Source organism: Anopheles gambiae, chromosome 3 (genome assembly GCF_943734735.2).
Source record: "Anopheles gambiae chromosome 3, idAnoGambNW_F1_1, whole genome shotgun sequence".
NCBI classification, from domain to species: Eukaryota; Metazoa; Arthropoda; class Insecta; order Diptera; family Culicidae; genus Anopheles; species Anopheles gambiae.
Window position 1 is genome coordinate 20,441,281 of NC_064602.1, and position 22,977 is coordinate 20,464,257.

A 22,977-nucleotide genomic window follows, 5' to 3' on the forward strand; every position below is an offset into this window, starting at 1 on the left:
TCATCTCCATTCATAAATCCATTAAAATATATCATATATCTTCAGGAATTCATGAATGTATACAGATGAATGATTTTCAGAATATTAAATTTGCACGATCCCACCTATAAACAAGCCCTTCGTGGGTTTAAGGGCTGTGTGGTACTTGCCAAGAAGTCTCGAAAGCCTATATAGTAGGCCTGGGCTATTTGGTTCATTAGGATGAGTTGAACGTGAATCACGATTCATTCGTTCATTTCAGTTGAAGAAAGTATGATAAATTAATTCATTTTGCAAGAACAACATAATAAGTGTATTACATCTTGAACATTATTAGGCAGACCAGGATAAACTTTATTACGATTAGTAGGACGTTCTTTTCGTGAACGTCTTGGTATTACGGATCTCGTTCATATTTGTATTGGAGGAAATGAACGACCTAGCGTACTAGGACGTTCTTCATTTCGACGAGTATGACGTTCTTTTCATGAACGTCCTGGTATTACGGTTCACGTACATATTTGTATTGGAGGAAATGAACGACCTGGCTTTGTAGGACGTTTTTTATTTCTACGTATAGATCGTTCTTTTCGTGAACGTCCTGGCCAGACGGGTCACGTTCATATTTGTATGGGGGAAATGAACGACCTGGCTTTCATTATTTCGACGTGTGGGACGTTATGTCCATGACCAACTCATTACATTTTGATTTATAAAGAATCGATGAACGTTGATTAGATGAACGTAGGTCGTTCGTTCTTCAGGATGAATTGAATGAATCGTACAGTTCTGGTTCTTGGGGCACACCTCTACTGTATAGGCTGGCATGACCACGTAGGTTGTTACGCCAAGAGGAACAATAATGAGAAGCTGAAGCTCTATGAATCTTGGAGACGTATGAATCCCGATAGATCTTTTAAGATTCATGAGACTTTAAAGACCCATGAATCTTTGGAGATTCATCTTTGAGGATCTTTGTAACCTTGGAGGATCTTGTGTTCATGAATCTGAATCAGATTTACCCAACACTAGTAGAAACGAGGAAGTGTAGGACGGGATGCACTTTTCACATAGAACAATCAATGAATTTAGCTTTATTTGTTAGTCTAACGTATGAGGTAGAGTTTCATAAATAACAGACAACCTAAAAATAAAAAAAAACTCAAAATGCTCCACAGTTTGTCAAATAGTTCAGCATTTCACTTGATGCAACAGCTTCTCGCGCAAAGCTTTCATTTGCTGTGCTATTCCCGGCATCAGGTAATCCGACAAACACTCCTCCTCCTCCTTACGCGCCTTCGTTCCAGCGCAGTTGCGTTGCGGCGGCCTGGCGTGGGCATAATAGTTGAACCGTTCCAGCTGCACCTCGTCACCGTCCGCCGGAAGGCTGGAGCGACTGTTGAGGCACATTACCAGCCCACCGTCCAGCGGGCAGGTCGGAACGGTCGCAAAGAATAGCTGCAGCACCTTCTCCGTTATCGTTAGCCGGTAGTACTCTTTCTTCGGTTCTTTGGAACCGTAGCGAAACTTTCCCGCGTGCTGTAGCGCTGCCAGCAGGGCTTCGGCGCCCTTACCGCCCGCTGACAGACCGAGCAGCTGGCAGGCGTGCTGATCACGCACCGGGACGGAGAAGATGCCATCGCAGGGAGGATTTACGTTCACCGTGAGTGGATTGTGCTGCAGCACGTTGCACTGTGGCCAGATGGTGGGATATGTGGTGTACCGTACGGACTGGATGTTGATGTGGGTTAGCAGCATGAAGTGTGCGGAGGGGCCGGACACTTTCGTTGTGGCAAGCGGGATGCACGGTGGTGCTCGGTGGCGAGTTCTGTGCGGTTCGAGCGAAATGTACCGGCCGATGCGCGGTGGGCTGATCGTGAGCTGTTCCTCCTTTATTGCTCGATTTCCTCTGCAATGATTAAGACAGTGGGGAAGAGAATGGAATTAGTATTTGCAGTTTCTTTTGCATCCCCGGGGGAGCTGGGCTGCATCGTACCTACCCTCCAGCGAGCTGTTGGATGTAATTTCGCTGCAGGACAGGAATACATCGTCCAGGACTACCGTTTGTCTGTTGATCGCGAAGAGAGCGTTCGCTCGCGCAACGATCGGATCAAACGCAGCCGTCTCCACCTCGACCGTTCCGCCGACCGTGTTTAGATCTTCCGAATCGTTCACGTAGATGATATCCGCTTCCGGGGTGGGCAAAATTTGCACATCGTTTTCGTAGCCGGACGAATCGCCGCCGTGCGCTTCGACCTGGCTCAGTGCTTCCTGCTTGATGGTGAAGCTGTGCAACGGCGCATTGGGCGGTGTCGAGCCCGAACTCCCGGCAGGCTGTTGATCGTTTGCCACCTGAAACGGTGGTATGACCGAGCTGGCTTGGGACAGTGTTTGACCAGCGTTCGGCCTTATCGCAGCGATTGGCGGAGATAAATTGGAGGAGGCCGGTGTGAGGCAGGAAGCGAAGGGGTTTGGCGCAGCTAACGGCGGTATGGTCGTGCCGGACAGCTGCAGTGGATCCTGCGTGAGCGGAGGAGGCTCTTGGGCGAGCAGCGGCACCGTTTCCCTGTCGTAGGGCTGCTGGGATTGCGTTTGCTGGGTGGAGCTAGCGTACGGCACAAAACTTAACGTGTCGGGCGTATCTTGGCTATGGGGAGCGTTCGAATCCTGCGACAACGGGGGTCGCAGTTCGCTCGGTACGGGGGCGGCGTTGGACGGTATCGATACGAATGCAATCGACTGATTGTTGTTACCAGCGTCGGGTGCCTCATTCAACACATCCTGATCCCGAGGTTGCGTGTTTTCGATCGAGTTTATCGAACTGTCCGAGTCGTACTGAATACAGCCGGGCCGCGTGGGCACAACAGTGCGCAGGATGGGATCTTTCTTCTGCTGTTTTGCCTTTGGTTCGTTGCTGCTGGTCGGCCGGGGCGGCTGAGAAACTGAAGGGCGTCGTACTGCCGGTTGCGGAACCGGCACGGGTTTCGGTGGAGGTCGAAGCTCTAGCGGTAAGCTATTGTTATTGCTTGCGGGCACTGTGGCCTGTCCTTTCTCCACTTTGCCCAGCGCCCATACTAGCGGTCCCTTTTCCGACAGTTCTTTCTGGTCCTGAGGGTTTAGAAAGTTTATTCCTTCGGGAAGCTGCTGGCGTGCGAACGTGTCCCGGAATAGATTGTAGTACTTCGCCACGTACTTCTCGATCTTTTCCAGCGACAGCGACTGGTTTTTGCCCTTGTTTCGCTGCATATAGTTCTGAACGGTCCTCACGTAGATGTTGGTGTGCTTGGTGATGTATTCCAGCGTGTAAACCACCTCCCCACTCTGCCGGCGTATGGTGGGTTCGCGTAGGACAGCCGACAGGTCGTTGGAATGTGCGTTGGCGGCTTGTATAGCATGGGCAGGTATTACCACCATCTGATGGTTTTGGGGTACGTTTTCCATGTTCGGTGCGTTCACTGGTTGGACAGCTGCACCATCCTCTGCATCAGTTGTAATGTTTTCCTCTTTTATATCCTCTTCCGTCAATTCAATCGCTTCGTGGATTGCTTCTTGCGTATCCTGTCTGTACGCGGAGCTGTCGTTCACGGGTGTAATGCAACGTTCGACCGAATCCATCCCAGGCGGTCCCAGCTGCTGCCCAGCAGCACCACCATCATCCCGGAAGTCAATGTTGCGCACCGCGTATTCAACAATTTCCTCCGGCTCGACGGCCACATTCAAGGGGAATTTGGAATAGTTCGCCACGCCGTACCTTTGGTTCAGATGATCGTCATCGAACCGCAGCAAACCCCACACCATACTGCGGCGCTTTTCGCTCGGTAGCCTCCACTCCTCGATCAGATCCTCCAGCACCATCGGCTGCCTCAGCGTCCAGCTGCCCTTGAGCGAGGAGTGATGCTTTACGAGCGAAAGGAACTTCCGGTCCTCGGTTTCGCGCTTCCGCTGGCACATCAGAATGTAGGTGGGAAGTTTCTGCAGCTTCGACGACCAGTGCTGAAAGTCGGCCTTCAGCTTCTGTAGTACCTGGGCCTGATGGTCGAGGGCACTGTTCCGTTGCGTCATGTCTACAAAGCAAAGCTGCGCGATTCCTGCCCCGGCTAGGGTTTGCTTGTGTTCCACCAGTGCTTGTGGTGTTGTCAGTGGCATTTCGGTGGCCATACGAAACAAACCCTCGTGGTAGCGCGTGTCGAACCGCACCTCGTGCAGCGGCTCACGGATGCGCATCTTGGGCTGTTGCACGTAGAGCTCGTAACAGTGTGCCGCGTAAAGCTGCTGCGTTTTGGCACTGCGTTGCGGCATCTTTTTGGCTACGATCTCTTTGATGTTGGTATGCTTCAGGAACAGTTCCCGTGCGTACGAATTCTCTGCCAATTGTTTGTTCCGCTCGGCAGTGGGTAAATTTCGCATGGAAGGCATCGTCTTCGGGGTGGATGGTCCCGGTCGGGGCCCTACATTGGAGGGTTTGGAGGGGCCTGGTTTTGTGGTTATCCTGGAAGTTGCTGGTGCACCTGACGTTCCCCTTGAGGGTCCTGGTTCCGGTGCGGTCTCTGTCGAGCCGGTGGTCGGTACGCTTTGCCTTCGAGGAAGCAGTGTATGCTTCTGGGTATGCTGCCGTATGTTGGCCATAACCTCCCGGATGTCTCGCTGCGTACTGGAGCTCGATTGTTTCGATGGACCCGGATGATTAGCCATGATTTGTTATTATTGTTTTCACTCACACACGCAACATTAAATTAAACATTTGCCCAGCAGCTATGGAATGTGCATTCGTTGGAATTGGCGCGCCTTTGGCAGTTGTTTACGAAATTGACAGCACACTGTGACCGCACATCCTTGTCCGGTCATCGTGTTTTGGCAGATTTTGATTTGATAACAATTGTTATCCTGTTTTTACAGTCTTGATAAACTTTTGGACTAGTTGTTTGTTGCAAAAAGCTGAATATTCAGTATTTTTTATTTTTATTCAGGTTTTAGCAATTATATTTAACAAAATAAGCAACCAAAATAATGATTTTAATTTTTTAGTACACGTGGCGATTTTCGGTTGTACTAAAATGCCCGTGGTTCTAAGGTGATTTTGTTCATCAATCCCAGTAGACGCTGCAGTGATTTGGTTGTACATTTTGGCTATTGAAATGGTTCAGTTTGTTCGTCACTTCCTTCCAATATAGTTCTCTTGCTCAAGTAGTGCAAATAGTTCAGTGTTATGTGTCGTGGAGTTATTGAGTTTAGCAATTGATTTGCTCCATGAAAGGTAGCAACAAATGATGCTGACTTTGGCGTAACTGCAGAAGCTTCAACCGCACGTGGAAGGTAAGTTCATATCTAATTATTAATACTCATCAATTATGTGCTACAATTACAATCATTCTTGGGCTGCTGCAAGAGCATCCTGAACTACTGATACTGAACTGATATTGGTCCTGGAACTGATTCTAAACCCTTTCCAGTTGTGGGACTCTGGCAAAACTCCATACCAGTCCTGGAACTATTCTTGTACCGATACAGATCCTGGAACACATCTTGACCTCATAATGGTCCTGGAGCAAAAACTGAACCTATAAGTTTCGGAACTTATCGCTAATTCATATAGATCCTGGAACTGATCTTCAACCGTTCCTGGAAAGTATGATTTCCGGTCCTGGAATCGATCGCGAATCGCGAAACCTATCCATATCCAGGAACTGATTAACTACTTACGCCGACACATAAGCGTTTTCCGTTACCATACTGGAAAATGCACCATTCCCGGCAGCAGTTGCTCAGTTACTTGAAAAACTCATCCTAGAGGTTTAGCCATTCTAATAGCCAGGAAGTAACAAAACTAATGCACATTACCCCTTATTAGAATGTGTTTATAGAGATGTTCTAGTTATAGTAATAGAGATGGCTACGAAGTCTTATCGGTCACGGGATCCCAATAAACCACGGGTGATCTCTGCGATCAATTTGAATACCTAGCTGCTATCTGCTCCTACCTACTGCCACTAAACATATGTTATAATTACAATTATTCGCGCTCCCCAGACCGACATGGTCCCTGGCTGTTCCTTTATTGTACTTACCATTGAAGCCGCCACAGGTTACGAAACCCCGGGATGCGTAGACTTACCGCTTAAAACAAATGAAGAACACAGTTTTGTTTTCTTATTAACATCTCCCTCACATTCTCTCTTCACATTTATTCCTTTTTTGTTGTTGGTTGTTGGTTTGTTTTTCAGATTGCCGCATATCATCCAGTTGCTTGCCTAAACTTACAAGGTTAATCGCATTTGTTGCAGTGAGTGTGTAATATACTTTCTTGCTTTTGTTTCGATCGATTAAGTTTCAGTTCGGCGTAGTACAAGTAGCTTTTACATCGCTATGCCATGGCCATGGTTGTGATGCATTTATTTGCCAATTTTGTTCGTCTCCTTCATCTGTGGCTGTGTGCTGTTTCTCTTTGTTCATTTTTTCTTCTATTGCTCACGAGCAACAGTTGCCCAAGCTTCCTTCTTTTGCTAACTGGTGAAAAATTATGCTTACATGTTAACCAGCCCTTAGTGTGCGCTTGTTTTACTTTTCTTGCTTTCTTTTCTTTGAAGCGTGTTGGACTTTCGTGTTTGTGGAGGAGATGCATTCTCAGGGCCCTCGGGGTTTTGTGGAGCACCATTCTATTAGCGCGAATACGGGATGGGGGACGCGTCAACTATTGCGGTGTGTGTGTAGAGTGTTTTAATGATTCTTTTGCTAGATCTAGCCGCCTGGCTGTAGTATACCTTTTGCTTTGACGTGCCACGTTAAGTTGTTATCGTTGCACACCGTTTGGTCTAGGTTTCACCCTTCTGCTGCAGGCTTTTACAGATAGCGGAGCAACAAAATTATTGTGGTGTACTTCATTGTCGCCTGCTTTGGTTGTAAAAAGGCGAACTCGCGAAGGGAGTGGTTGGGATGTTGGTTTGTAGTTGGACATTATCAGTAATTTGAAATGATCAGTTGGACTTTTCCACCAGGTGTGTCTTTGCTTACTGGTTTCCTATCGTTTTGCACTACCCGGCTAAATAACTAAATCCTGTGTACGGGCCACTTTTTCTGGTGCTTATGTACTTGGTGCATAACCTAGAAGTAACTCATCATAGCAACGTACCGCAATGAAAGCACGATCTGCACAAAATAAGCTGAAACAAGAGCTGTTCTCTCCGCTTCTGCTACTGCTTCGCCAATATTTACTTCAGTTTGATTTTATTTCTTTATGTTTTTGGAAGCTATCGCTTATGAGAGATCTTTTCAGCGATCGCACTATACTTTACGTTCCGGCTGTTGCAGCATGTTTAACTGCTTATGACTTGCTGACATTGTTGAAACAGGCAGAACATTTTACTTAACCAAATGCGCACACTTAAAAGGCATTTAATTTATTCGAGACTGAAATCTGATGCTGAAATCTATACAGAAAAATGTTAGCTTTTGTGTTTGTTTTTTTTTTTCAATTTAGCTTATGGCGTCTTGCTGGAGTATCCCATCCCTAACGGTCACTTAAAGTTGTATAAATCTGGCTGCGTTCAACTCATTTCAATATTGCATCCATTGTGCGGCCCATATTCGCATCCATCTTGGAGACCTCCATCTTTTCTTCTTAGCACTCCTCCTCATCCTATAGTGTTGAGTGTGTATCTCGCGACTATTTGCAACTTGTCCGGCATTATTTGCTACCGATAGATTTGGTAGTAGCGTTTGTTTTTTTCCTTTTCTTAGGTTCTCCCTCTAACTGCATCCCTTGATTTGTATGATTTGAATAAAAGTTCTAAACTTAGTTAACAATGCAATAGGTTTATTATCGTTTTGATTTTTGTGTTGCCTAGGGCCAAAAATCACTGTCATAAAATCCTTTCAAGTAGCGTCAACAAATTTATAATCAACTCCTATTGTGCATCAGAACGTAACGGGTACTCGTTTATAGAATCATCTGTGTGAACAAAATGTACAAGGCTGTGGAAGGAGGGCACCGGGGACGTGCGCTTGCGCAGAGCGGGGTTTAAGAAAGGTTCGTTAGTTTGAACTTCTACTGCCTCGTGGCACGTGGCACTCTACAGTGTGTGTGTCTTTGATTTTATGTTGAGACATGACTTTCTTTGGGTTTTTTTTTAATTTATGTTTGTAGTTCTGGTTGATTACACGCTAATTAGACACGTAACAAATGTGGAAGTGGTTACGAGGGTTTGCGCGGGATGGTTTCGTTCGGTTTAGGGGAGACAGAACGGGTTGATAGTAAGAAAGGCATTTGAGCGTTTAAAACAATGTAAAATAGTTCTTTAATATCAGCTCATGTTGGCAACTGAAATGCTAGTCTGCAGGTGGGGTTGCCTGCCTAGCTAGCCCAATAGAAGCACCACATCATCGAACCAGAACCAAGTAAATTGGCTCGCTCAAAATTAGCTCCTGGAAGTACCTCGTTACTGTTTGGTTTTTTAATCAATTCAATCTCTCGATGGCAAGCTTGTGTTTATGTGTGTATATGTAGTTTTGTGCTCTCCAATTAATCTTGGGCTTGGTGTTCGGTAGGGAGTGCCTGTGTGTGATTGTGGTTTCTCCCCAATTTTTACACCAATCTGATAAATAGCGGCGTTACGCTGGCACACAATCTGCAGGATGCCCTCTTGTTCCACGCTAAAGTAACTCCGACTTTGTGAGTGTGTGTGTATGTTTGTGTGTGTGTGTGTATTTTGTTTATTCAGAAGGCTGCCATGAGAAGTTGCTCAATTTATACACTTTAAAAATATATATACTTGTTCAATACATTGTTGTTTGGTTTGTTTGTTTGTTTTTTTTTTACACAATCCGATGGCGATATGTAGAGCTAGACACTAGACATGTTTCTTTTTTTTTTCTGTTGTTGTTTAAATACTTTAATTATTATGATTTCCATAGCAACAAGCCATGACGGTATGAAGAATACTTCAAAAGCTATCAAAGCGATAAATCAATAGACACATCACCGAGCAGCCTCTGCTCTGCTCTCAATGCAAGGAAAAGTAGCCATTTTGCCTGCGGTTTGTGGTTTGCTCCTGTCGCCGCGGCCGCCTCATGTCTGCGCGATCGCGACTACGATCGAGAGGGTTTTTTGTTGGATTTGCTTCTTAGCGGGTGGCGCGGTAGCCTTTGATGTTTGCCGATAGCATTGTCTATCGTGTGCTCTTATCGGTATCATTGTTTCTTCTTCCTGTAATCAAACCTGTGCTCCGCCATACTCACGCGCAGGCTTTCGATTCTCTTCCTCTCTACTGGGGTGTTTGTTGTATATAAGTCTATATAGCAGGCAAGGAAAAAGGGGGGGAAATGAGTGGTTCTACTACATACGCAGCGAGACACGGGGCGTGAATGGGGGTGTAGGGGGGGTTTCCTTCTTCACCTCTGCATCGTACTCTACTGTCCTAACTTCGCTGGACTTAACACTAGCTCCGGTTCGGTTTTGTTGGAGCTGACCGATGGCGCGTGCAGCAGCGTGGTGGAAGCCGCCGTCGTGATCGTATTGGTTCCGTGCGCGGTCGGCTCCGCGTGCTGCGTGAAAGGCGGTGGCGAGTAGATGTAGTTGCTGCTGCTGCTGCTGCTGTTGCTGTGGTAGTGGGGCGAAACGGACGACGGCATGAAGCCGGGCAGCGGCGAGGAAGTGGATGACGATCGGTAACCGCCGGCTACCGACGACGACGGCAGGTACGACGTCGATGGCAGTGGCGAAAGCTGACCCGGCAGTAGCGTGCTGCCGGCGAAACTGACCGTCGGCCCGCCGGCACTACCGGCCGTTGAGCTGGCGGTGGCGATGGCGGCGGCTGGAAGCGTTAGCAGATTGCCGGGCGTGGTGCTGCTCGTGGCGGTTTTGCTGCCCGGCTGCCCCGCACCGTGCACGGCGGACCCGTTCGCGGACAGGGTAGGAACGGTGAGCGTACCGCCGGGCGTCCGGGTCGGTGGGGTTGCGTTCGCCGCCTTCGTCGGGGAGCTCAGCGGCGTTGGGCCGATGATCATAAGAGACGTTTCCATCAGCAGGCTCGACGGTTCGCTGGGCGCCGTGTTGTGGCCGGCTGCCCCGCCGTACGCCGAGCTCTGCAGCTCTCGGGCCGGCTTCTGCTGATGCACGGAGGTGCGCTGGCGACGCAGTTTGCTGTCCTTGCGCTGGTGGCTCGTGCCACTGCTCGGCGAGTGGGACTGCTCGTCGTCTTGGTCTTCGCCGGTCAGATCTATCACCTGCGTGTCGGACGCATGGTGCTGGGCGGCCGCCTGCTTTCGATGCGAATCGTCCTCCCCATCCGATATGCTCACGATCGCAGCCTCGTCCTTGCGCGATTCTAGCTTCTTCAGCTCTAAAGGTGGTTCTGTGGAAGGGGTTCAAATGGGTTGATATTGTATGATTGTATATAACATTTTGTGTGATTGGCTAGGATGTAGTTTGAATAAGGTTCTTTCATGTTCTTTCAGTCATGCATGCCACCAACAAATTCTTGAGTTAGAGCCTCGACAGTACTGTGATTTCCAATACTTATTTAATATCGTTAATCACGATATTTAAAAAAATCAAGTTTTGCAAGAACTAAGCAATTTATGTATCTGAATAACAATAATAATTCAAGATTCATGAATCAAAGAATCAAATTTATTCGCAAATCCTAAATCTTAAGACACAGAGAATGTATGAGGTTTATATTCTTTGTTCTGGAAATTGGAAATCAATTCAGACTCGTCAGTCATTGAAATTAATCGCAGAATATTAATTGCATATTCTTGAGAAGATGTTTGAATCACCACAAACAAGATTTACATAGCTTGAGATTTAGTGATGATTGATGATTGATGTGAATGATTTTGGTCCGAAATCAGTACAGCTTAAAATACAGAGTTTGGCCAACTACACCAATTTCCAACGGATCTCCAAAAACCCCCAAAATAATATTATCCAATTGTTCTTACCTTCTAGCTTCTCCGGTTCTTTGATAATAGGAACGATTCGGTTCGATGACACCTTTTGCTCATTCTGCAGAAAGAGCGACGTGGTTGCGATCTGCCGCAGTGCCTCTACACCTTCGTAGGTTTTGGTTTTGACGATAGATTTAGGATATATCTGAGGCTGTTTAGTCTGGTTTAAAATGGAATTATAAAAAAATGGTGAAGAAAAAACCCCAAATTAGATTCAATGACAGGCTTCTTAGTGGATGGTTCACTTCTTCCCTACCGGTATGTGAGGTCCGCGTGCTATCGATACTCGTTTACTGTCGCCTCGTAACAGGGAAGTTCTATGATCTGCGTCTATCTTGGCGTTTTTCTTATCTCGCGCTCTACGACTAGATGATATACAATGGGATGGGCATATACAAAACAGGATACGTAATGTACAACATAATAAGCCGAGACCTGAAAGAGAAGGTCGAATTACGAGGTCAAAAAAAAGTTGTAAAGGTATTGAAGCAAATTGTAAATCCAACCCACCAATTAACGATGGTCCGATTAGTCTTAGTTCAACCGTTTTGAATCCTTTCTCGCCAGTACCGACGAATGCTATCACTAAACCGATTGCTATGGTACCTAAACCTACGTATAGGAAGGCATTGGCGAATGAACTGGGTCCTCTGAGTACGCCGAGTAGGTCTTCATCGTCCGAGGAGCCACCTAACGATGAGTCTTGTATCTGGAAGGCGGCAAAAAATGGGTGTAAAAAACGGGTTGTATGGTGCTGTGTGATTTGTGGACGACCTGCTGGCCCCGGCGCTCACTTACTCGATTCCGTTTGACCCATCGTCGATGGCAGGAGGCGGGTGTTTCCTGTACGCTGCAACGTCTTCCTCTTTCTAACCATGCTGCACGACCTTGGGCACACTGCGGCACACGGTTTGGTACGGTACGAGTTGGGCGAAGAATACAGAACAGAAAAGGTAAAGCTCACATTAGAACAGTGTAAACGTGTGGGAGCATTTAAGGGGGTAGATTGTTTGGGGAAGTTGAAGGGATTTTTTCAAGGAGGAAGTAAAGATACATCTTATATTGTTGGTTTGGTTTCCTTTTCATTTTTTTGTGAAAGGTCATAATCGTTCGTAGCAAGTCGTAGCAGCATACTGGTTTGTTAGCAATTGTTTTGTACATTTCTGAATACACTGTTGGCGTTTATTTTTTATTTTTACACGCTGGTAGTATTCATTCATTCTTTGTTGCAAATTGTGTTTATTTTTCAGCAGTACGTGTCTCTGAACTACATTTTGTCCTCTTTACAATCACGATCGATCATGATCGTGTACCGTTTCGGATCGTTTGTCGGGGTGGGGTGTTAAGGAAATTGAGGATAAGTAGCTTACCTAGAATGGTGGAAGATAGAGAGTGCAGAAAGAAGTTTTGTGCGCGTTTTGGCGTGGCCCACACACACACAGGCGACACAGTAATGGCGAGTGTTTTTACTTAAACATTAGTTACTTGAACAGTTAGTTGCATTTTTTTTTGTGAAGAAAATTATTGCTAGCATAATACAGCACACGACACTACAGAGCTTTTGGAAGCAAACAGGCATGACAGCACAACATTACCAACTACCAACTACGAACTTTAAACGTTCAGCACACTACGGAAGCATGCCACAGAGAGTCTGCCTGAGATGCAGAAGACAACCTCTACCCCTGTCCCGTGTTGCGGTTGTCATTCGTGCTACTACCCCCTGGTCGCTTGCCTGGTTGTCCTTTCCGTGCCTTGCCGTGTGGTTAGTGTGCTGGTGCGTGTATTTCACTGTAGTGTGTTCCACTGTACTGTAATTCTCTGGTGATTTTGCAAAGTGTTGGTACGTATCAGTGTAGCATTGTTTGCGAGTAGCCGGTGCGCGCACGTTAGCATAACGAATGGGTAAAGTTTTTCCTATTGACGGATTTATCGTTTGCGAATTGATGGCGGCAGGTTGGTTTCCCAATCGCTTTAATCGTGATTTACACGCCAGTTACTTACCTCAGTGTGCTGGCTCAGGGAGCAAATGGGGCTTAATTGTGGTGTGTAGGGTGGTTGCGTTTGAGTACTCTTTTTCATTTTGTCACCCTCCCATAGCTAATGACCATTCGTGCATGTTATTGATATTTTACGTGATTTAAACAGTTTGGTCCTAGAGTCAATGTTTTGGGGACACATTGCACAATTGAACCAATTGAACCAGTTTCCAACACTAATTCAGGTGAAACGATCAATGTCCGAGCCGTATGCAAAATGATAATATGCGTTTGTTGGACTAAATCTGTTCTTACCACGTAGAAAAATTCTTGAAATCCTCAAATGAAACTTTACTTTCTGTGATTTGAGTCCTGAGTCTTTCTTGTACGGGTCCATTAAATTCCTAAAATAGGCTTCAAATGTCAATGGAATGGTTTCAAAATTATAGAATTAGCTTAAATAAGCATTCTTCCTTGATTGTCTGCTAATGATGACTGTATTGGAATGTTTTCAGACGAGCAGTGTTAAGTAACTCTTCTCAGCATAAAGAAGAACTTTAATTGACAAAAGGTTTCTTTTTGCAGATTAATAGTTGACCTTATGAATGTATAATGTAACAATTCGTATAATAGGGTTTTCTAACGAGAGAAGCTTTAAAGCGGATTTTTTATTCAATTTAACCTCACAGTTCAAATTACTCGAAGTGCCAATTCCGTCTGCCCTTGGAAATGAAGCGTCCGGCGAAACATCCATAAATAACGAATGTGTTCATGCATTTTAATTACTTCCTAATCACTTTAGCTTCTCGAAGCGCTGTACGCGTCCAGCTGGAAGGTCCAATTTCTAGTGTCAACCACGCGATACCCATCGTACTAGGGAACGAAAACGGCCGTAGTGGTTGCTGGCCAGCGAGACGAGAATGTGCTGCTCTACACATCCTCATGTACTCCCCGAAGGATAGAAATTGGTTGTTAGTGCTCGCCGGAAGCTTCATCTTAGCTACCAGCAGGGGGAGGAGGGCAACACATACGAGCACGAAACTGTTTCGTCACACACTGGTGCCAGAGACGACCAGCAGTGCGCGATATGGAGATGCTGGATTACAACCAGACCCACCAGGCCAACCGGGGCTTGTCCGTGGCCTAATCGGGAAATGCGACGGGACGGCGTTCACTACCGCTACTATTGCCAGCGAAAGGCGTACGCTAATAACCGTAATCGTTTGTAATAATGACGATAAACGTAAACGTCAGCTAAAATTATGCATATTACGTTTCGTAGCCGCGGGAATGGGCTCTCAGCCGTTGGCGAGCAATATTTCGGTCGCTTTCGGAATTTTCAACTCCGTCCGTCGCGCTAGCTCGCCAACCTCGGACATTGTATGAGGTTGCGGGTGGCAGGCAAAAGCAGAACCGTTGGCAAGCTTTTGGATGGCTTCTGGACGGTGGAAAAGCGAATGGCAAATGGTTCTGTTGTGTCGCGTGCTACATACCGTCGCGGTACTGTCGTATTGTGTCGGACAGTTCCTTGTGCTGGACGCTGAACACAACACACTGGACGAGAGCGAACAGAAGCGAACGGGCTAACAGTTTTTCCCTCCTGATTCCTGACCCATTGTTGCTTCCGTACGTTCACCCGACATTGGGTGTGAACGAAGGAATGGAAATGCTTTTTGGCACAACGGTATGATTAGAGAAAACTGTGTGGCGATTGGGCCTGGCGAGCAGCTGATTACTTTTGCCTGACAATTGTGATGGGGGCGTGCGGACCCGAGCAAACGCAAATCCAGTTCAGTCGTATTCGGACGCAATTTGAGATTTGGATTTCAGGCTAAGCGACCAAGCAGGGGGCTACTGCTATAAATATTGGGCAAGTAATTTAATGATATTATGGCTGATACCCGGGTCTCCGGGTGAATGACCTGCTAATTGAAATTGCTGGAGTGTACCGAATTCAGTGAGAGACAAGCTGAATCAAGCTAGAATAGTTTTAGTGGAAAAATATGTCATTAAATTTATTCTACAAAGAATAAAATAATTAGGCTAGTAAAAGAAATGCTCTCAATGTCCTTTTGATACTGTTATTAATAACGTATGTAAGTACATATCAGTAGATATTAAGATTCGTTGCTTTAGGACCTAAAGGAGCTTATAAATACTTTATAACTAATGCATCACACGTAATCGACGTTACAGTTTGATTAATTTAGAGCATTAAATGATTTTCGTATTATTCAATAGTCAAAATAGTTGTTTTAGTAATCTAATTAATTTTTGTTCGATTTGCAATTCTTGCTGATATCAGCAAGCGACGAGCCCCAGCCTGAAGCCATTATATGATCATGAAAATGGTTGATCCATAGTAGAGTCATCAAGCTGTTGGCCAGATGGTCAGACAAGATTTTGTGAATACGTGAAAATGCGCTACTGACAGTTAAAATTTAAAAAAAACCAAGGATGAATAATTTCGACCAAGATACCGCAAGCATTATAATTTAAAAATGGAACGTGTCTTACGTAGACACTCTCAAACTTTTTGAATCTTCAGTATATTAACAACCTTTCCTTTATGTTAACCTCTTAATGGCTTGCGGCATGTACGCTTCGAAATTAGCTCTTTTATTGGCCTCGAGTGCATAAATTTTCTTTTCTTGCTTTTCCCGTTTTCGGTTTCCGACCGTTTCTTCGAAGTCGTCTTGTGTTCCTTCGCACAGCCAGATAGTTTCGATGAAAAAAGCACATTAATTTCCCTACTCCCCTTTTTTGAGAAGCGAACTTCCTTACAGTTGCTGCCGAACACACTGTGTGGTGTTGCCGGTGTTATTGTTTCCGGTCGTTATTCCGGCCTCCAAATCCGGCCGCCGGCACAACCTATTTAGCAAACGAAGCTCACCACGAACAGCTGTATGGTGGCTGTCCGATTCGGCGTGTGCCGTTTTCTGCAGCCTTTTAACATCGCCGAAGGGAGTCCACTTGCGTACCACAATATATAGAGGGGAGGGGAATGGTGTCCTTTTTTGCAAGCACAAGACCGCGGCAACAAGTGCTCCGGAGTGGCTCCGGGTCGTGGGGACGGTCTACGATGTGTGTGGTTTTATGTGCTATGAGCGCGCTCCCGTGTCACAACGCTCTAATGCAACCGGACGCAGATCGTTCGAGTGCCGTGCTCCCGATGTGTGTGTGTGTGCAGTAAATCGTGAAGACCTTGTTGGTTGGCCCGACCGGCCTAGCAACAAGTGGAGGTAGCCCTACGGGCGAACGTGTAGCCCCGGGGGCCAGGACAAATAAAAACCCACCAGTCCGAGATAAAGCTGGCGCAAAGGTTTCAGTCAGGCGGAACGATCCCGCCGCCGGGCTACGGTGAAGCAGCACGCCCTGCCACAGGATTGTTTGCGTTCGCGAAAAAGTGGGCAGGAGAGGGTGTGCTGGCAGAGGAGCGAGCTCGAGATGGAGCCGAAATCGTTAAGAAACTATGGCGTGGCAGAGGTTTCGGTCAAGTCACTGATACCGCGGCATGCTGGCGTACGATGGTGAACGATAAAAGCTATACCATCCGCTTTAGCTTCACGAATAGTCGCTGCCGTTCGTGGACAGTTGCTTGTTTCAGGCAAGGTTTCAGCGTTGCTTCTTCACAGACGGTTGAGGATAGGAGGGTTTCTTCTCTTCCAGAAAAATTAGGTTCTTAGCTCTGCTCTACTCGGAACTTCCTCAACTTGGCGTACTTGGGTGAACCACGGTGGATGCGGGGAATGATATATTAATTAGCTAGTGGTTGGCATTTTAAAAGCAACGCTTCGTGTGTTTCCTGGCGATGGGAAGTCTGGGGCGTTTCGATAAGCATAGATTATTAGCTGAAACGATTATCTACATCTTAGATAAATACAATGGACGGAAATGTCTGCCTGAGCGAGGTGCTGTGTAATTACGTTTTAATGGTATAGCTTCATTAGGAGATACATTGTGGAGTTGTTTTAATTATTTTTTATTTAAAAGCGTTTAAAGTGCTTTGAAATTTTTGGCGGGCTTTGGTACTATAAGTTGTGCATTATTTCGTTGTCGTTAAACTGATGAGTTTAAAGCCATCCTTTCTTTTCGTTAATTTTGCCGACTATGTATCGAGTATCTGATTATGCCATTTCCAGTGAAAGACTGTATTCTTGGAATGATTATCAAGTGCTTAAAAAAAACTATGGATAGAAAACTTCTAGGGCCTATCAGAGTACCTGAAGACTTTTGTTTATATGTTATTTGACGTAAATTCTAAAATCATCGTCTACAAGTTAATCCAGATTCTTGTAGATATGATTGATTCGTGATCTTCTTTTATATTAAGCCTTCTAAAGGATCGAGAAGCCAACAGAGAGTTCTTTTATTAGCCAGATGAGCCTGCAGAAGATCAAAATGATGGCACTATCCCAAGCAACCGTTGTAATCAAATTGCAAAGATTAACTCAAGTCTGCTTTAGATTGATTTACGGAACGGTGACCGCATCATTGAAGCTGCCTGATATTCCGTTAAACCTAAATATTCCGCCCATCGTTGGTGGTTTAGGTTCGATTGGAACTAAATATCTGTGGCTGTGTTGACCTGAACACTTGAAGCGACACCTCAAGAGTGCATTGAAAAATCGAGTACGAATAAAACTCAATACAGCACCAACTATCGGCCACGCTAGAGACCTATAGGTTGTCGAATTCACCTCTGATAATCCGTTATATTCACCTATCTGTAGCATTGCCTAGTTAATCTGTCCCTGAATATTTAAATTTCTTCTTGTACAAAGGATAAACAAATATTTGAGTGAAAATGAGGACTGATCAACGTTGAATTGTGATTGACACGGCTGATCGGCGATTAAAAAAAACTATTTTTTATTAACCGTTCCTTTTTTTGGTAAAACATTAAAACTCCCAAGAGAAACGTTTAGTGGTTCTGTCAATGACAAAGGTTAAGAAGGTTTTTTTGTGATGTAGAAAATTGATCATATTATGATATTATGTCTCTTCTTCATAATTTATTGTTGTAAAAGTCGATAAATAAGCTTGCATTACATTTGCGGAAAATACTGTAATCACGAAGCCAAAACAGGAAACTTGCTGGACAGTGATTGAACCTGTCCCATCCAATGCCCAAACGATAGATCAATATTGGACAGCCAGGAAGTGGTTTTCACTATCGCTCACTTACACAGAACTATTCTGCAGCATAGCGCGCGCGATTACAACCGCAATGAAACTTCCGGCCTCCTGGGTACGATTGGGTTTCAATTGCGTACTCGTTATTGAAACGTTTGGCCCTAGCGGGCCCAGGGGCGAGCAACAAAAAAAAGTAGGACAATTTATATCAAACATGTTTAGCATGCTCATCACACGAACAGACAGGACAGAAAGAGAGAGTAGACAAGCCTTGCGCACATTGCCCCCCCTCCCCTCAACCACTCCCGGATGGAAAGGTGTGGCGTATATTTTACATTTTATAAAGCCGGAAAACCACAGCCAAATACCAACAAGCGTGACGGGAGAAGTGGCAGCTGGTTTATCCTTTTTGCTTCCATTGCGCTGCTGGGTATGAGCTATCTGCTGAAAGGCTCAAACACAAACACCCGACCACATGATGGTAGGACAGGAGTGCAAAAAAAAGGCACACGCTCGCCGGAAAACTAGATCCACCGGAAAAACCTAATGCTCAATGAAGGCCGGGTAATGCTCGGTGGTGGGAATTAAATGGGGCTTGCGTTGCTGTGGTGCTGTACCACGTTTTGACAGCTTCAAAATGCAGCACGACGGTGGTTGGTGCACACGGGCAGGCAAAGGGCAAGGGCACACGAAACGATAAACATTCACACCGACCAAGCCCGTTTCCGGTATCGGTCTCCACCCCCAAGGCCATTTTGAGGCCAGTGTGTGTGTGGTTGGTTGGGAAAAGGAGGGGAAGCCGAGAGAGAGAGGACGCATAATAAAATGCAGCGAGCACCCGAGGCCGTGACCGGGCGCAATTGAAATAGAATAAATAATTGCCGCTGCTGGCCAAATAATGTGATGATGCATTCGGTTATTTCGGCTCGTCCGTTGCCGTTGGCATTGCTTCGCTCTGTGGGCCGTGTGGGCTAAAGCTTTCTAATTTGTGCCTATTTGCTGCGCGGGGTTTTTGATGCAGTTTCGGTACGGCCGCGCGGTGCACACACTCCCCGTGGAGTAGTGGCACGGAAATAAAGTGATGTTGTTTGTTTTTATTGTTTTTTTTTCTTCAATGGACCGGAAAGCCGTGTGAGGGGGGAGTCTTTCCGGATAGGTGCATGGGAATTTCATTGCATTTGCTAGTTTGTGATAGTGATTCAGGTTCAGTTTGGTCCCTCCTCCCTCCATTTCTTTTTGGCGCTGCCCTGATGGCTCACGCTGATAAATGTGATTTGTTGCGAATGATTGCCGAGTGTGAACCTCACAAAGGGGTGGGAATTTTTGGAATAATGGTTTGTATACGGTGGCAAGCGAGTAATACATCACACAAATATCACCAAAACGGCACAGCGAGTGTTGAACGATCTGATTCGAATCATTTGCAGTGAATTATGCCGCAAAGTGGTCGATTTGTACCGTTCTGATAGGTTTTGCAAAGTTACAAAAATCGCTTTTGCCCCGCTTTTTGATCCCATGGAAGGCAGTGTAGGAGAGAAAGAGAGCATTAGTGCGAATTTTAAACGTAAAAAAAACTATAGTTGATGCGAAATCATTTTGCTGTTGTTTGGTATCTTTTATGGCATGTTTGTTGGTTTGTAAATTTTTTGTATGCAAATTGATAAAAAAAATGTTTCTGTTATGTTCTTCTTTGTTTTTTTTTTCACTTTGAGCTGGCGTAACTGTAACCGTATTGCGTTTAGTAGTTTCACAAAAACTGCTCATCAAAACTGAAAGTTAGAATAAATTCTTCAACCATAAATTTTTAAATAAAAACCATACTTTCATTGGGTTACTGTTCTGGTTCTTATTTTAAGAAAACCTGCCGAACCATTGACTGACAGCAAATTTGCCGAAAAATGTTGAACTCTGCACATTTTATTTGATATTTTTGAAAATATACAAGGAAATGACGTGAAACTTTGTATATAAATGATATGAATAAATGAGCATATTTTCATTTGAAAAATGTGTTTTAAGACATTTTTTTGATACGTTTATTGGTACGTTGATACGAAATTAGGCATAATTTCACGTTTATAGTTACTTTTCCGAAAACTGATACCGTTTGTGTGATTTAATTTAAAATTACATTAAAAACTTCACACAAAACTGATTGGTTTAAAACAAAGATATAACATTCGTTATAAAACCCGAACCGGTTACTCGTTGATTGCTTAATGCCTCAAAAAGAAAATATTTCCATGCAAAGATTTTGTATGTTCTTTCAAAATTTGTCTACATTACTTCAATTTAAGCAACTTTAAACGTTATCAATTTCATATCAGATAATTTTCATATCAGATAATGAAAGATACAAACACTGTTCCAGGTATAATTAATTTATTTTATGTAAAAACCACTACCACCCGTCATCAATTTGTCTGAATCGGAATCGATTCTAATTGACGACGATTTGTATCCTCATCGGTATTGTGTCCGATCGGAATGTCTTGTGTATCAATTAGCGCGCAACCCATCGCGGGAGGTATTGTGCGCGCCCGTGTGTGTGTGTGTTTATGCGCGTGTGAACACCGTCTTGCCGAACACGCAAGTTATTTGACTTTCCCAGGAGATGGCAGATAAAACCCCTATCTCTCGGGCTGCAGTTTAATAGATTCCTCCACGCCACAGAGCCCCATCACCGACACCACCACAGGGTAAAAGACACCGGGCGCGGGCAGATAAGCGCCAGTGCGACAGAGCTATAAATCAATCAATCACTTCGGCCGATGGTTGGTTGGTTGGATGGTGTGGTGCGCGCGTTTGTCGCTCCGCAGCCAAGTGGCAGTAATCCTAATCGATTTACGCAATTATGGTACGGCGCGGCGCGAGGATAAGTGGGGTTATGGTTATCCCACTTGTGTATCGGTTCGATTTATCCCCTTCCCCAGGGGGGGTCGAAAATGGGATCCGCGTGACCGCGATAAAAATAAGCAGCACAGATCACACAGGCACAGGATGTGACTCGCTTTCCTGGCGTGCCACTCCGTCTCGGAAGTGGAAATGGCGTAAAGCAGTGATACAAAAGAGATAACACAAAGCACACCGCTGCCGTTAGTAAAGCGCCCCCCCCACTCCCCATTACGAGATGGAAAGCAAGTCTTCGGCGTGCTATGATGGGTAAACATAGCAAGGGAGTCGTCAAGGAAGATGTCTCATAAAGCTGCCACACAACAGCTGGATTGCGAGTGTGTGAGTGAGAGAGAGAAAGCCTGTGAATGAGTCTCTGTAATTTACTTGCATTGCCACGTGGGACACATTAAAGCATGTCGACTGATTTTTGGTTGCTCCTTTTCCTCCTTGTTAGGGTCCGACCTTGCCAAAAAGTGCTGTTCCACACGCCCGCTGTGCAAAGCGACGGAAGGCGTTATGCCGTTCTGAGAATTTTATCATGCCCTCTTTTTCTCTCCAACGGCAAATTTGTCGAGCAGCGTTTCGAGCTACCCGTCCCTGACTCCGCCTCATACCCCTCGCCTGAGCGCGCTGCCGAAGGTTTGAATGTGTTGGTGCGTCAGACGGCCAATCGCTGTCAGCCATCGTCCGTGCTCTTTCCCTCCCTAGCGCTATCTCATTCTCGCGTGTTGTCAATGCTCGCGAGCTGTTGTGGCGCCAAAAATGCCGTTAACAAACATTGCGGCGATGAAGTTGCATTTTCACAAATCAAACCTCAAAATTGCTATGAGTTTAATCGATGCAATATAAAAATGACTAAGCAAGCGCTAGTTTACGCTGGAGGGTTTGCTGTGCAACGCGCTGAACCCTAATTCGCATTGACACGTTCATCCCGGCGCTGATTTTCATCAACTTTCCTTTCCACCAGCACCTAGAACGCAGGCTGGAAAGTTCACTGGCAGTTCCTGGGGCCTGCTATTGATCTGAACGTGTTAAGCAGTAAACATAAATTTGTTACACTAAGCTAAGCGCAGCTGTGCCGTCTGCGCAAGGGTATGAGCGTGCGTGTGTGTGTGCACAACTGTCGCCAAATGTGTTTTCTTCCGGAATGTTATGATCCATCGGTCAAAGAAAGGAAGGTGTTGATGAAATGCGGAAAGACGAATTGAGGCACCTGTCAATGGTAACTGATGACAGGGAGCAGGGGGTAGTGGCACACAGCTGTTGGGAGATTGAACAGTATACTTAAATTGCCGGCGGATGGGGGGGGGGGGGGGGGGGTGGCCATGGGACTCGATCATCGGTCACAGGCCCTAAAATTGTAGTCGCCATGGGGGGAGGGAAGGTGCAAATGGTTCTCCAGCCACGGAGCCCCAACGACCATCTTTCCGGGGGCCCTTATCGCTAATACTCTGTCCACTTGTAGACATACGGCATACTACAGCCTAGAGATCATCGGCGACCGCCTAGTCCACCTACCGTTAGATCTGCCGGTGGTTCATGACGGTGTTTTTGTGGAGGTTCATCCCCCGCGTATGCGTATGCACCGGGCAGAAGACAATGTGGCAGTATGCAAGTTGCCCGCACCGTCATCTCACATCTTAACAGCATGTCCGTCATGGGTTCTAACCGCGTATGAACCGTCCGCCGTAGCAAGGGCCGACTATCCGGCTACGTGCTACTCAAGACTTGAAAAGGCCGGCATGATCGCGTTGGCTATTACGCCAATAATAATAATAATAAGAAGAAGAAGAACTTAGCATAGCAGTCCACACTCGGGGAAGGTTTTTGTTTTGACTTTGTTGCTGCCGGGTCTACTGCTGTGGCGCGACAAATGCACGGAATGCACTCGACCAAAACATGAGCCTACCGATCCGAACCCATTCCAAGGCATTGCCGGTCAATCGGCGTCGTGATAACTACTCCAAACCAATAAGCCACCAGATTCTGGACGGACAGGTGCAGCACCATACGCGCACCGCAATAAACAAATCCAGGATCCTCT

General features: G+C 45.8%; 2 protein-coding genes across 3 annotated transcripts in view; both read right to left on the reverse strand.

Annotated features, from left to right (window-relative positions):
- Positions 1 to 1,042: 1,042 nt before the first annotated feature.
- LOC133393413 (uncharacterized) lies at positions 1,043 to 4,792 on the reverse strand. The gene is made up of 2 exons (XM_061658357.1): positions 1,976 to 4,792; positions 1,043 to 1,888 (listed from the first exon to the last, which is right to left on the reverse strand). The coding sequence occupies exons 1-2, from the start codon at positions 4,669 to 4,671 to the stop codon at positions 1,171 to 1,173; spliced, it is 3,414 nt and encodes a 1,137-aa protein (XP_061514341.1). The 5' UTR covers positions 4,672 to 4,792; the 3' UTR covers positions 1,043 to 1,170.
- Positions 4,793 to 7,594: 2,802 nt separating this feature from the next.
- Positions 7,595 to 22,977, reverse strand: part of LOC1279888 (uncharacterized) — a 72,135-nt gene continuing 56,752 nt past the window's right edge. The window contains exons 2-6 of one of the 2 annotated variants that reach the window (XM_061662419.1): positions 11,722 to 11,820; positions 11,434 to 11,632; positions 11,180 to 11,358; positions 10,918 to 11,074; positions 7,595 to 10,325 (exon numbers count right to left, since the gene is read on the reverse strand). In XM_061662419.1, coding sequence (XP_061518403.1) covers positions 9,382 to 10,325; positions 10,918 to 11,074; positions 11,180 to 11,358; positions 11,434 to 11,632; positions 11,722 to 11,820 — 1,578 coding nt within the window. In that variant the 3' untranslated portion in view covers positions 7,595 to 9,381. Of the gene's footprint in view, positions 10,326 to 10,917; positions 11,084 to 11,179; positions 11,359 to 11,433; positions 11,633 to 11,721; positions 11,821 to 22,977 lie in introns of both variants that reach the window. The other variant, XM_061662418.1, reaches the window with a different exon arrangement.